Source organism: Aquarana catesbeiana, linkage group LG02 (assembly GCF_042186555.1).
Source record: "Aquarana catesbeiana isolate 2022-GZ linkage group LG02, ASM4218655v1, whole genome shotgun sequence".
NCBI classification, from domain to species: domain Eukaryota; kingdom Metazoa; phylum Chordata; class Amphibia; order Anura; family Ranidae; genus Aquarana; species Aquarana catesbeiana.
Window position 1 is genome coordinate 60,702,126 of NC_133325.1, and position 15,077 is coordinate 60,717,202.

The 15,077-nt window shown below is 43.3% G+C and overlaps 1 protein-coding gene across 1 annotated transcript in view; it reads left to right on the forward strand.

The window, feature by feature from the left end:
• Positions 1–15,077, forward strand: part of LOC141126910 (putative N-acetylated-alpha-linked acidic dipeptidase) — a 127,837-nt gene that overhangs the window by 87,953 nt on the left and 24,807 nt on the right. The window contains exons 12-15 of the mRNA XM_073612968.1: positions 4,058–4,121; positions 4,827–4,894; positions 6,273–6,364; positions 8,992–9,082. Of these exons, the coding sequence (XP_073469069.1) occupies positions 4,058–4,121; positions 4,827–4,894; positions 6,273–6,364; positions 8,992–9,082 (315 nt within the window). The remainder of the gene's footprint in view (positions 1–4,057; positions 4,122–4,826; positions 4,895–6,272; positions 6,365–8,991; positions 9,083–15,077) is intronic.

Below are 15,077 nucleotides of genomic sequence, written 5' to 3' on the forward strand. Positions count from 1 at the left end.
CAGCATCAATCTATTATGAACCCCAAATACACTTTGAGGTCTATTTTTAAAGAATTCCCTATGAGACTTGCTCAGTGAATAATTGCTGCAGATTATTCTGTTCTATATTTTATGGATTTCGCCCAAGTTTAATGAAAAAGATTTGCCAATCACATTTTGCATTTCCATCCAGTAGTTCAACCAACACAGAAAAAAACACACCAATAGAAAACCTCCATATACACTATCCTATACCCACAGTTGATCCAGAGGAAGTAAAAAAAAAAAAACAATTCCAATAAAAGATGATCCAACTTGCTCCAGCAGGGGGAAAAAAATCCTTCCTGATCCTCCAACAGGCTATTGAATATTCCCTGGGTCAACTTTACCTATAAAATATTAGTATCTAGTTATATTACTGTATGTGTATCTAGGAAAGAATCCAGACCTTTTTAAGATTAAGACAATCTACTGAGCTGGACAGAACCACCTCTGGAGGGAGTCTATTCCACATTTTCACAGCTCTTACTGTGAAGAAACCTTTCCATATTTGGAGATTAAATCTTTTTTCCTCTAGACGTAAAGAGTGCCCCCGTGTCCTCTGTGATGACCTAAAGTGAATAACTCAACACCAAGTTCTCTATATGGACCCCTTATATATTTATACACGTTGATCATATCCCCCCTTAATCTCCTCTTCTCAAGAGAGAATAAATTCAGTTCCTCTAATCTTTCCTCATATCTGACTTCCTCCATGCCTCTCATCAGTTTGGTTGCCCTTCTCTGCACTTTCTCCAGTTCCCCGATATCCTTTTTGAGAACTGGTGCCCAAAACTGAACTGCATATTCCAGATGATGTCTTACTAATGATGTGATGGGTGAAAGCTCTTTTAACCACCTCCCGCCCGCCGTATTGTATAATGACAGCGGCAGGGTGTTTCTCTCGTTCTGGGATGACATTGTCCCAGTCTCGCCGCACATGCGTGTCCTGGGACACGGCGCATCCCCGATCTCAGTATTTGTCATTCAAAGTGTGACAGTGCTGAAAGCTGAAAATTAGCCTGGGCAGAAAGGGGGTTGAAAGCACCCAGTATTGACGCAGTTAAAGCGGAGTTCCAGCCTTTCTTTGTTTTTTTTTTTTTGTTTTTTTACTAAAAAACACCCTCGCAATGGTCTCATCATTTCTAATACATTTTGGCATTTGTGCTAAATGTCGTTTTTTTCTTTTTAGATTGTTGCGTAAAAAAACTCACTGTGCTTTCCTCAGCGAGCGTGCTCCCATCTTCAGTGTGGGCATCTGATGCCCACTTGTTGCTCCTTCCAGGATACTGTGCTGCTGGCTACCCAGCATGCACTTCCCAATCTTGTGCACGCGCATTGCGTACAAAGCACGGCTATGGAAATAAAAGCGGAGACTGCCCATTGCCTCCTGGGATTGATGACACTCCTATCCCAGGGGCCAATGCGATATGAGGTACCAGCGGAAGAGGAACGTTCTAATGGACTAATAAGGTAAACTGCTTTGCGGGAAAAAAAAAACTTCCGATGAGCAACGTAATTGTGATCACCAACACAGGCAGGGAAACTTTAAAAAAGTGGGTGGAACTCCACTTTAAAATATGGGCAAATAGGGCAAAATGGAATATTCCTTTTAAACGAAGGGCACATTCCGTAAAGTATAGACAGCAAGTGTCCAGAAAACATTTCCCGAGAGAATTGCACAATAAATCTTTTATAAACAGACCTCTCTCTGTACACAGGAATGAAGGGCTGAATTTCTATCACTGCAGGTACACAACTCTTGGCACACAAACCTACTTCTCTTTATTAAAAGGAACTTCTTTACACAGAACATTTTCTTGCTTTACAGTTCCTTAAAAGAAAAGCATTTCTGCGCTAACCATATAAAAAGAAAAGGTGACCTGCTTGTGTTAGCCTAAATACAAAAAGCCCAAAAACATGTATTACAAAAGAAACAAGCGCGCATCCACTAATTATCAACTAATTATCAAACAATGAACTTATACGTCAATAAATGTGGCCTTAAACCACCATAAAGTAGTATGTGTCACAATATATAACTGTGTAAAGACTATATTTCATATATTCAAGTGAACAAACATCCGTTAATATAATATGAAAAAAAGCAAACAACAAAAAGTCCATGTGAGCAATGATCACAACGTGAGACCTCTTATAGCGCCTATATCAATTGTGTTATGAAACAAAAGTCCATATAAGTAATGATATAAATATGAATAAACTTTTCAACCCTCGGAAAAATAAGATGTTCTTGCAGCCACAACAGATGACATTAATACCGCTTACCGGATAAGTTGGACCTCAAATTATAGAGATCATAAGAGCCTGATGCATCAGCCTGCCGGCAACGATATCCTCCACCTGTCCTTCAATCCAGGAGATAAGCTCTCATCCAACCCCAACGAACAAAGGTAAGTGTTTTCTTGTCACAGTCTTGGATACCTGGATCAAGGAATAAACCACCCCAAACCAGGGTCTTCTTATGGAGATAGTTCTGGGAGTTTGCCACTCAGTAGGGGATAAAAAAGGAAGGCTTCATAGTGCAGATAAGCTTCAAAAAGGGTTTATTTTACTAAAAGTCAAAGCATTCACAGCAAGCGTAGCACTCATAAAAACAACAGGAACAAAAAACGGTTAAAAATGGGGATACAGCCAGGGATCAAACCAAATGGCTCCAGTTGATACCTTCTATGGAGAAACGCGTCGGGTGGAGTAACTGATTCTGATGTCATTACGTTCTTCATTCAGCCATTTGGTTTGATCCCTGGCTGTATCCCCATTTTTAACCGTTTTTTGTTCCTGTTGTTTTTATGAGTGCTACGCTTGCTGTGAATGCTTGCTGTGATTTTTAGTGAAATAAACCCTTTTTGAAGCTTATCTCCATAAGAAGACCCTGGTTTGGGGTGGTTTATTCCTTGATCCCAGTATCGAAGAATGTGACGAGAAAATACTTACCTTTGGTCGCTGGGGTTGGATGAGAGCTTATCTCCTGGATTGAAGGACAGGTGGAGGATATCGTTGCCGGCAGGCTGATGCATCAGGTTCTTATGATCTCTATAATTTGAGGTCCAACTGATCCGGTAAGCGGCATTAATGTCATATGTTGTGGCTGCAAGAACATCTTATTTTTCGTAGGGTTGAAAAGTTTATTCATATTTATATCATCACCTATATGGACTTTTGTTTCATAACACAATTGATATAGGCCCTATAAGAGGTCTCGCTGTGTGATCATTGCTCACATGGACTTTTTGTTGTTTGCTTTTTTCATATTATATTAACGGATGTTTGTTCACTTGAATATATGAAATAATAGTCTTTACACAGTTATATATTGTGACACATACTACTTTATGGTGGTTTATGGCCACATTTATTCACGTATAATGCCGCATACACACAATCGGAAATTCGACAAGCAAAAGACCGATGAGAGCTTTTGGTCGGAAAATGCGACCGTGTGTATGCTCCATCGGACTTTTGCTGGCGGAATTCCCGCCAGCAAAAGATTGAGAGCAGGTTCTCAATTTTTCGGTCGGAAAAGGTTCCTATCCGAAAATGTGATTGTCTGTACAAATTCCGACGCGCAAAATTCCTACGCATGCTCGGAAACAATTCCACGCATGCTCAGAAGCATTGAACTTCATTTTCTTGGCTCGTCGTAGTGTTGTACGTCACCGCGTTCTTGATGGTCGAAAGTTCCGAGAACTTTTGTATGACCATGTATATGCAAGGCAAGCTTGAGCGGAATTCTGTCAGAAAAACCATCCAAGTTTTTTCCGATGGAAAATCCGCTCGTGTGTACGCGGCATTAGTTCATTGTTTGATAAATAGTGGATAATTAGTGGATGCGCGCTTGTTTCTTTTGTATTTACAGTTCCTTACCTGACATTTTGTGACAATTTGTACTGTAAATAAGCGTATTTGAATTGACTTTGTGATTGATGACTATAGAGGAAAAAGCTTCCTATCTGATCCTTACCATAATATACTTTTGATAATAATTTGTAATATTTTCTCTGGTTTTGGATTGCAGGAAAATGTTAAAATTCTAGAAAAGAGGGCAGTGGCTTATATAAATGCTGACTCCTCTGTAGAAGGTAAGACTTTTTTGTATTTGCCGAAATCAGTCCTTGGGAAATACAGTATTTGTAAAATATATGATGTTGCTGTAATGCTGAAAAGTTTGGAGCCCCCTGTTATAAATGATAGTTTTAAGATATTTTGATAGATTTTTTTACCCAAACTCTGTGTCAATTTTTGACCTTCCTCTTTTTTGCATATAGCTGCTGCCGAGAGGTTATGTAAGAGTTGTGTCATTTACTGTGACATTCTGAGACACTAAATAATAGTACAGATTGTTGCATTTAAAGCCAAACTCCAGGCAAATAGCTAAATCCCCGTTCACACCAGAGCGACTTGTCATGCGATTTGACAGGTAAAAATTGCATGACAAGTTGCAACCTATTGTCGACAATAGCGCTGTTCAAATCGGTGCGACGTGGACTTTGCGGTGCAACATCGATTTAAAAAAAGTAGTTCCTGCAGTCCGGATTCTGTGTTTACAAGTGACAGCTCTGCACGTTGTGTGTAACCCCCCTGAACTCTGCACTCTGTAATGCAATCCTGGTATTTAATGCCCCTTTAAGACCCTTCTACTGTTTGTGAAATCTGACCACACTCACTATTTGATGTAATTTAGAGTGTGTGTGTGGGTGGAGGGGTTTTGGGGGGGTCATGGTTGAGTTCCAGCACCTATTGTTTGAGAAAAATAGCCCTGAATATAACAAATTCTTCCTTTTTAGGTAACTATACCTTGAGGGTGGATTGCACACCTTTACTTTACCAGCTGGTGTATGGACTGACAAAAGAGGTAATTATTATAATCCCGGTTTCTGTTTATGCACTAGTCGTGAATAAGCACACCAAAATAGGAGTAGGCTCGAAATATTTGAAATTCACTGTGGAGGTGATATTATGATTTTAAAATTTTGGCTATGAATTTAATAGATTTACAAGAATCAGATTAAGGGTAGATGTGACAGTGAATGTCATTTTCCGACTTTAGATAGGACCTTTGTATTAGAAAGAGTAATGCCCTGTACACACGACCGGTTTTGCCGTCGGAATAAACTCCGAAGGTTTCTCCAACGGAACTCCGACGGAATTCCATCCAAGCGGTTTTGCCTACACACGGCCAACCCAAAGTCCGACCATCCAGAACGCGTAAGACGGGACTAGAAAAAGGACGTTCAATAGCCAGTAGCCAATAGCTTCCATCTCGTACTTGCTTCAGAGCATGCGTCGTTTTTGGTCCGTCGGAACAGCATACAGACGAGCGGTTTTCCCGATAGGAATTGGTTCCGTCGGAAATATTTAGAACATGTTCTATTTCTAGGTTCGTCAGAATAAAAAAAAAAAAAGAAAAAAAAAAGTCAGATGAGGCCTACACACGATCGGAATAGATGATGAAAAGCTTCCGTCTGACTTTTTCTGTCGGACATTCCGCTTATGTGTACGCGGCTCAAGGAGACCACCACCCGTGCCACATCCAAATTGTTCAAATTATTGATCCACACAAAAATTGCAAGAACCAGTCCTGCTGATACTGGACTTCACTGGCACCCACATGAGACAGAATCCAATTTATAAAAAAATATACATGTTTATTGACATCATATTAAAAAAAAAAATCAATATCACAGTGTGATGAATAGGTCCCTATTGGGAGCACTATACAGACACCTCCTACTACTACAATGATTTACCAAACAACAGAGAATAGAGGTGTGTGTATTTCATCCGCTGGTCAGCGCATTTCGCTGTTTGTGTAGCTTCTTCAGGACCAACTTGGAATCAATAGATTATACAGTATATACAAAAGAGTTTTAATTCACATTAGAAAGTTTGGAAGCAAGGACAGGTTCACTTTCCACTGTGGCTGATGTTAGTCAGCCTATAACAGTGTTAATTGTGTCGATGAAAACATTTTCGGCGACTAAATTAACACTATTTTAGTCTACTTAAATATGACTAAAACAATTCAGATGACTAAAAGGCAACTAAAAATAAAATGGCATTTTAGTCAAAAGACTATGATTACAACGAAATCTGACGTCAAAATTAACACTGGTCTGAAGTAATGATAAAAAAATTCTAATAATAATCAAAATATGAAAAACGTTCACAGGTCTTCATTTTATCCATGAAATATGTTTGAATAACAAGTCACTTGTATGTTCTATGTTCAGATCTCCAGCCCAGATGAGGGTTTTGAAGGAAAATCACTTTATGAAAGTTGGCATCTCAAAGACAACTGGACAGAGTACAAGGATTCTCCAAGGTAAATCCTAAAGATCTGGCCCTAAAATGTATTTGAAAACTTTTTTTTTTTATGTTTCTTCTATATTTGGATTAAGTAGAGTAGGGCTGTCCAACTGGAGACCTTCTTTTGCAGCCCACAAGGCCCTAGTTACATAGTTTCCAATAGTCCAGGATCCTGTGGGACAGACCCAGGATTTCAGGCATGGGCTTTTCTGCAGGATCCAGGACACGATGCAGAGCGGTAGTGGGTTGCCAAATGCTGGAACACCCTGTGCATGATCTCCTGCCTGACAGGGTAGAATAGTTCTAGCCAGACGTTGTAAGAGAAGATGAGAGCAGACCAGGAGAGTGTGTTCAGGTACGTAACCAATGAACATGAAGGAGGGTTTATTTTTTGCTTCCACTGAACACCAGTAAAGGGAGAGGAGTATCAGTGCTGCCACTGTCACCAATAAAGGAGAGGTGTTATTTTGTGGTGTTGCTGGCACTGTCACGGACACAAGAGAAGGGAGGGGTTATTATTGCTGCCACTGACACCAGTCAAGAGAGGAGTTCTTGTTTTTGCCACTGACATCAATAAAGGGAGAGGTGATTAGTGCTGCCACTGACATCAATGAAGGGAGAGGTTATTAGTGCTGCCATTGTCACCAATGAAGGGAAAGGTTTAGTGCTGCCACTGTCACCAATGAAGGGAGAGGTTATTAGTGCTGCCACTGTCACCAATGAAGGGAGAGGTTATTAGTGCTGCCACTGTCACCAATGAAGGGAGAGGTTATTAGTGCTGCCACTGTCACCAATGAAGGGAAAGGTTTAGTGCTGCCACGGACACCAATGAAGGGAGAGGTTATTAGTGCTGCCACTGTCACCAATGAAGGGAAAGGTTTAGTGCTGCCACGGACACCAATGAAGGGAAAGGTTTAGTGCTGCCACTGTCACCAATGAAGGGAGAGGTTATTAGTGCTGCCACTGTCACCAATGAAGGGAGAGGTTATTAGTGCTGCCACTGTCACCAATGAAGGGACAGATTATTAGTGCTGCCACTGTCACCAATGAAGGGAAAGGTTTAGTGCTGCCACTGTCACCAATGAAGGGACAGATTATTAGTGCTGCCACTGTCACCAATGAAGGGAGAGGTTATTAGTGCTGCCACTGTCACCAATGAAGGGAGAGGTTATTAGTGCTGCCACTGTCACCAATGAAGGGAGAGGTTATTAGTGCTGCCACTGTCACCAATGAAGGGAGAGGTTATTAGTGCTGCCACTGTCACCAATGAAGGGAGAGGTTATTAGTGCTGCCACTGTCACCAATAAAGAGAGGGGCCACTGTAACTGTCACCAATAAAAGGGGGGTGTAATTAATGCTGCCACCAACAGTGATGAAGGGGGGTTTATTACTGCTCCCACCAATGAACAGAGGGGAAGGGGGTTTATTGATGCCACCACAGACACCAATAAAGGAAGATGTTATTATTGCTACCACTGACATTAATGAAGAGAGGGGCCATTGTAACTGCCACAAATAAAAAGGGGGGGTCATTACTGCTGCCACCAACATCGGTGAAGGGGATTTATCATTGCTACTACCAGTGAACAGGGCGGGGGGGGGGGGATGTTAAAGCTGCCACAGACACCAATGAAGGTGTTGGGGTGGGGGGTATTATTGCTGCCTCTGCTCTGAGTTAACTGTCACTTATACACAGTGGGGATACAGAAGTAATATGCTTGTGAAAAAAAGGACCCCTGAGGAATGGAGCTTCCTGTAAGGGGACTATCCCTGTTATCTGCTTTTATCCTGGTTTTCTAATTATATTTTCTGACATTTTTGGGATTGAAAAGTATCAAAAAGTATTGATTTAAATGCAGGTCTCCACTCAATAAGGTACAAAGTTGGCTCTTGGGCCCATTTAAGTTGGACACCAGTGAAGTAGGGAATGGTTAGCCTCATGCTACATAACTAAGCTCCATTTCATGCTAAATAAACTAAATTATTAATGAATCTTAAAGATAGATTTTTACTCCAAAAGCATTTTATTAAAATAAATTTAATAAAAATCAAAAAAATCGATTTTAAATAAAAAAATATATATTTTATTTATTTATTTATTTATTTAAATCATTGGTTTTTATCCACCCTGCAAATAAACCCTGCAATGTGGCTAAAACATTTTTATAATTGTCTTGTCCATTTACTGGCCATAATGCTATAGTTTCCTTCACTACCTCAATTAGGAAAATACTGCATTATGTCCACTAGATGGACCTGACAGTCATAGGAAATAAACATATTAGACACATTACAGGGATTATTTGTGACTTTTTAAAAAAAATTTTAGCAGTTTTTTTTTTTTTTTTTAATAAATAGACCCCTATGTGTTTTTTCAATAGACAAACTCAATAATCCTGTACAGGATTCTTGCACAAATCCTATACTGACATGTTCCATTACTGGAAGACTACAATTTAAACTGAGAAGGAGGAGATCATTGAAAATAAGGGACGTTTTTGCTCTAACAAACATAGGTTCCAACTGTAACATATATTTATTCCATATAAGCAAGCTTTTGTTTTAGACTTTGCATGTAACGTCTAATGTGTTCCATGTCTCCAGTCCTTACATATCATCTTTTTTTTTTTGCCTTCTATAAAGGATAAACAAGCTGGGTTCAGGAAATGATTTTGAAGTATTTTTCCAGCGGCTTGGCATTGCTTCAGGAAGAACTCGGTATACTAAAAATAGGGTTAGTATTTTGTACCCGAGCACCTGGTAAGTAGGCGGGCATGGTTCATATGGCACTGACTCATCCTGCTCTTCCACCGAGTGACAGGCTAAATAGCTGTTACCCAATTCCAACGGCATGCTGAAGACTTAAATGCTGTAATTGCCCGCAGCTCAACGCTGGCACCTCTGACAGCTAAAAAAAATCAAAATAGAAATCAGTTCCAAGAACAAATAAATAAAAACGTCATGCCTGGTCATCCGCTTGATCCAGTGTCAAAATAACTGCTAACAAAAGTTACTCATCTGAGAACAAAGAGATATATTCTAATTATATGATAATTACATGATGTTTTGCTTAAAGTGGTTGTTAAGCCATAAAGTGGTTGTATACACCATCAGCACTGCCTCATATTGTAGTATCCCCCTCTGTGTGTGATTTATAAAAATAAATGCTGCAAATACCTCATTTCACTGCTGAGATTGCCATCACATGACTGGCCAGCTTTCTCCTTTCCTCTCCTGAGAGATGCAGTGGGCGGGGCTGGGATTCCTCTGCTGATGTCAGTCTGGAGGGAAGGAGGAGAGGAGGAGAGAGCTGGCTGGTCATGTGATCTAAACTATATATAAAGAAAGTGTAGCACTAATATGATGTCAGACATGATAGACACCAAATGATATAACTGCTTGTGCAGTGCAGTAACCCCACGTGTAAGGGAATGGTTAAAATTTATAGCAAGATAGTGAAACAAAAAAGGTGGAATAAAAAAAAGGTATGGGTATGGTCATGTGATCGCAATCATCTCAGCTCTTTAAGCAGAGTTCCACCTAAAAATAGAACTTCCGCTTTTCCAGTCCCCCCCCCCCCGCTCCGGTGTCACATTTGGCACCTTTTGGGGGGGGGGGGAGCATATACCAGTCTAATACAGGTATTTGCTCCCACTTCTGGTAATAGATTGCCACAGATTCCGCGCCGATCTACGCCCTGTCCGGCCCCTTCCCATGGACACACAGGTCCCAGGAGACAGCAGTGACCAGTGAGGACGCACAGCGTGACTCGCGCATGCGCAGTAGGGAACCAGGCTGTGAAGCCGCAAGGCTTTACTTCCTATTTCCCTTACTGAGGATGCCGGCGCCTGCAACCAGGAGCTGAGGGACAGATCGGCTTCGGGTGAGGACATCGCGAGAGCCCTGGACAGGTAAGTGTCCTAATATTAAAAGTCAGCAGCTGCAGTATTTGTAGCTGCTGACTTAAAAAAAAAAATTTCATCGGAATTCCGCTTTAACTTAGGTATTTACAGCATTTATATTTATAAATCATTCACAGAGGGGGACACTGGAATAGGAGGCAGTGCTGATGGTGTATACAGGTTAGTGTTATGAGAGCAGCAGGAGGGGGGGTGGGGGGTTAAACACACAGACAGAGAGGGGAGGGGGGAGGAGGACACAGGAGCAGAGAGGACAGCAGATAGCAGGGCTGAGGATGATGGAGGCATGTAAACTGACCACGGAGTCTGGTCTCAGCAGCCATGATACACCGTGGTCAGTTTACAGAGGGGTGGGGAGAAACTGGCAAGATCAGCCAAGTTTTATAGGTGTTACAGGGGGCCAAATGACACAGGGCAAGCACTGTGTCATATAACATGCTTTAAAGGAGCAGGATCCATTTTTTTGGGGGTTACAAATGCTTTAAAGTTTGTATCTGTAGTTGTCTATTCTCTACATTTGTTTAAAGTGCTGAATTTATAAGCTTGTCTGAGAGTTCAGAAAAAAGGGGGCGGAGAGCTGCAGAGCTCAGTGAACAGAGCTCTGAGTGCTGATTGGAGGAAAGGGACCCCCCCCCCCCATTCACACAGCACACAGGAACAGAGCTGCGGCTGTCAATCAGCTGGAGGTCCCTCCCCGTCACCATTTTTTTCTTGGTGTCAGGAAAACTTTTCAGCAGTGACTCATGCTGATAGCGGAGGAACGAGGCAGCAGACAGAATTGACACTTAGGCCCCTTTCACACTTGGGCACTTTTCAGGCATTTTAGCGATGTAACGCGCCCCTCCTGCCTCCCCAATGTGAAAGCTTGAGTGCTTGCAGGACCAGGGGCGGATCCAGAGTCTAGTCTCGGGAGGGGCACTGCCAGAAAATATATTTTTTTGGGGTACATCTATCGGGGAAATGGCTGGTGTTGGCGCTTCAATCATCACGGCACCATGGTTGTTATGGTGTCAGGATGATTGAAGCGCATTATTACTATTATTACATTGTTATAAAAAATTAAATAGTTTAACTCACCATAATGCAGAATCAGTGGGAGCCCCGAGTGTGTCACTTGCCACGTCGCCTGTCACCAGATGCATATTGTCACTTGCCATGTCGCCTGCCACATGTTGCGGATTGTCACTTGCCATGTCACTTGCCACGTCGCCTGCCACATGTTGCGGATTGTCACTTGCCACGTCGCCTGTCACCAGATGCAGATTGTCACTTGCCACGTCGCCTGCCACATGTTGCGGATTGTCACTTGCCACGTTGCCTGTCACCAGATGCAGATTGTCACTTGCCACGTCGCCTGCCACATGTTGCAGATTGTCACTTGCCATGTCGCCTGTCACCAGATGCAGATTGTCACTTGCCACGTCGCCTGCCACATGTTGCAGATTGTCACTTGCCATGTCGCCTGTCACCAGATGCAGATTGTCACTTGCCACCTGCTAAGGTGGTCTCTTGTGTCCCAGAGACAGGCAGCAGAGAGATGATGTAATCTCTCTGCTGCCGCAGCTGCCTGCATGGTGGGGGGGAACTGCAGGGATGCAGGGCGGGCGGTGAGAGATGATGTCATCTCTCTGCTCCCCCGCCCGCCAGCTCCCTGATTGGCCAGCAGCCGCTCACAAACACATGTCAGCGGTGGCTCTTTTACTCACAGAGCCGCCCAGCGGCTCTCTCTCTCACGGAGCCGCCCGGCGGCTCTTTTACTCACGGAGCCGCCCAGCGGCTCTTTTACTCACAGAGCCGCCCAGCGGCTCTTTTACTCACGGAGCCGCCCAGCGGCTCTCTCTCTCACGGAGCCGCCCGGCGGCTCTTTTACTCACAGAGCCGCCCAGCGGCTCTCTCTCTCACGGAGCCGCCCGGCGGCTCTTTTACTCACAGAGCCGCCCGGCGGCTCTCTCACAGTGACAGTGACACTCACCTGCATTTCTCAGAGGGGGCAATTGCCCCGTTGCCCCCCCCCTGGATCCGCCCCGTGCAGGATGGGAAAAAAAAGTCCTGCAAGCAACATCTTTGGGGCGGTGTGGGAGCCGTGTATACACCGCTCCCAAAACGCCCTGTCCATTGAAATGAATGGGCAGCGCTGCCAAAGCGCCTGCAAAGCTCTTCAGTAGCGCTGCAACACGGGCGCTTTTAACCTTTCAGCCGCTAGCGGGGGGTTAAAAGCATCCCTCTAGCAGCCGAAAAGCGCTATTATAACAGCGGTAAAGCGCCGCTAAAACTAGCGGCGCTTTACTGCTAACGCCGGCACCCTCTCAGTGTGAAAGTACCCTTAGTGCTCTGGATTGAGAAAATTAAACACTATAGAGGGATGTGCTTTGTACATATTTTATGTCTGAGGTTTACAACCACTTTAAGTACTTCATCCTAGGTTCAAACGTGTGTGGGTCAGGAACGCTCACAAAATCGTGCGCATTCCGAATATGCAGGCAAAATGCGCTGCTCTTTAGCAGACACGCGGGGGTGCTTTTAATTCTTATTGGCCCCCCTATACATTGGCAAAACGCACCATGCGGTTCTGTGCAGGCGCAATTTTAAAAAAAAGTGTGTGACTTTTTTTCCCTACGTGTCTGCGACTAAGGTAGCCCACTCAAATGAATGGGTTGCCCTAAATGCAGAACGCAGCCCGCAGCGATGCAAACCTAGGCTTATGGCTGTGCGTTTGTAGATGTTCATTATGATGAAACACACTTTCTCCTCTGATAGGATGTATACGTAAATAAATGAGTTCCCAACCCACAGAGAAATGAGCTGCACTTCAACATACACACAGAATTCATGGCACCCCCACGCATCAGCAGCCACAGCGTAATTTTATGTGCTAAACCGCATGGTGCCGCAGCCCTGAGCGATTCAGTGCAGTGTGATGTTAAAAAAAGGGTTGGGCGTCCTATCCCTGTGTTTCTATTGGGTAGGGCATTAATTAAAATGAATGGGCTGCCCTGCCAGCAATGTAAACGTGTTCGCAAAAGTCTGTTTGCCGGTTGCCGGGTCCACGGACTTGCCCCCCATTCACACCAGTGCAATTTGACCGTTCAAATTGCTACAACTCATGTTGCAGCGACTTTGAAAAAGTTTCCTGCCGATTTCATTGCGAGTTGCATAGACTTCTGTTAGACGAAGTTGCAAGCCACAATGAAATCGGAGGTGCATATCACACTGTTCTGCGTCTTTGAAATCACGTTGAAGTACCCACACCAGTGCGAAGATAGGTTCATACTTGTGCTTCGTTGTCGCGGGTGCTGGGATTGCACCTATTCTTTTTCACTACTTTTTTACTGCCCTTGACTCTTAATGTAAATTGAAGATAAAGTGCAGCACTAAATATATAAGCAAATATGTACACAGTTAGAGCCCTTGCACACTGGGGCGGGGGGCGGCGTCGGCGGTAAAACGCCGCTATTATTAGCGGCGTTTTACCGTCGGTATGCGGCCGCTAGCGGGGCGGTTTTACCCCCCGCTAGCGGCCGAGAAACGGTTAAATACCACCGCAAAGCGCCTCTGCAGAGGCGCTTTGCCGGCGGTATAGCCGCGCCGTCCCATTGATTTCAATGGGCAGGAGCGGTAAGGGATCGGTATACACACCGCTCCTTCACCGCTCCGAAGATGCTGCTAGCAGGACTTTTTTTACCGTCCTGCCAGCGCATCGCTCCAGTGTGCAAGCCCTCGGGGCTTTCACACTGGAATGAAAGCAGCGGCACTTTCGGGGCGGTTTGCAGGCGCTATTATTAGCGCAATAGCGCCTGCAAACCGCCCCAGTGTGCAAGGGCTCTTAAAGTGACAGTGCAAACCTACAATAAGGCCAATGGCCTGCACCTGTGGCATATGTAAATATAGAAAAATATAAACAAATGTGCAAACAATATAAAGTGACAGTGCAATAATTGCAATTGCAAAATTGGTTAGTGAACGTAACGAATATGAATTTATCTGAAGTTACAAATTATCTGAAATAACAAATGCCGCATCTAAACAAATGGAGCGTAACAAATTAATAATAATAATAATAAAAACTTTTTAATTAATTTGTTCTGTTCCATTTGTTTAGATGCGGCATTTGTTTTTTCGGATAATTCGTAACTTCTGATAAATTTGTATTTGTTACGTTCACTAACAGCCAAATTTGAAAGGAAATTCTAATACCTATAATTTAATAGTTATTATTAGTTAGTTTGTTATTTGGAATTTTCGCTCTTTCAAATTTTCGGATTTTCTTTATTTTCAGATTTTCGAATTTCTGAATTTTTGGATTTTCGAAAAAAAAACAATGAAACGAAAACAAACACATTTTTTGGCAGTGCACATGTCTAGTATTTTCTGCATAGATGTTGGGTTGGGTTTACAGAAGGTAGAACAGCAACACCAGATGGTGGGGTCCATCCCTCTGTCAACGAATTGTTCGCCTTTCAAGCCCTCTTCTTGTTTTTATATTATCATATAAAAGACTAAGAGAAGGATGAAGGGGGAGGTGATATATCGGGGTATAAATGGGTGGGAGGCAAATATGCCGTGGTGGAGAAAAACCCAAGTTGGAGGGGTGAAATTCCTAAATGTACAGAGAGCATGAAGATGTGGGGGGAGGTGAACCACCAAAACGGGAAGCAGGGTTTCCCTTTGTATTACCCTTTGTATACTGTCACCCCCCCTCCACAAGCGCCCCGCAACCATGTGTAACGCATGCACTTGTGGTGCACTAGTGCGGGGTTCAGGGGGTTAGTTAAAGCACGTGGTGAGGAGGCAATACGCCACCTGTCAAAT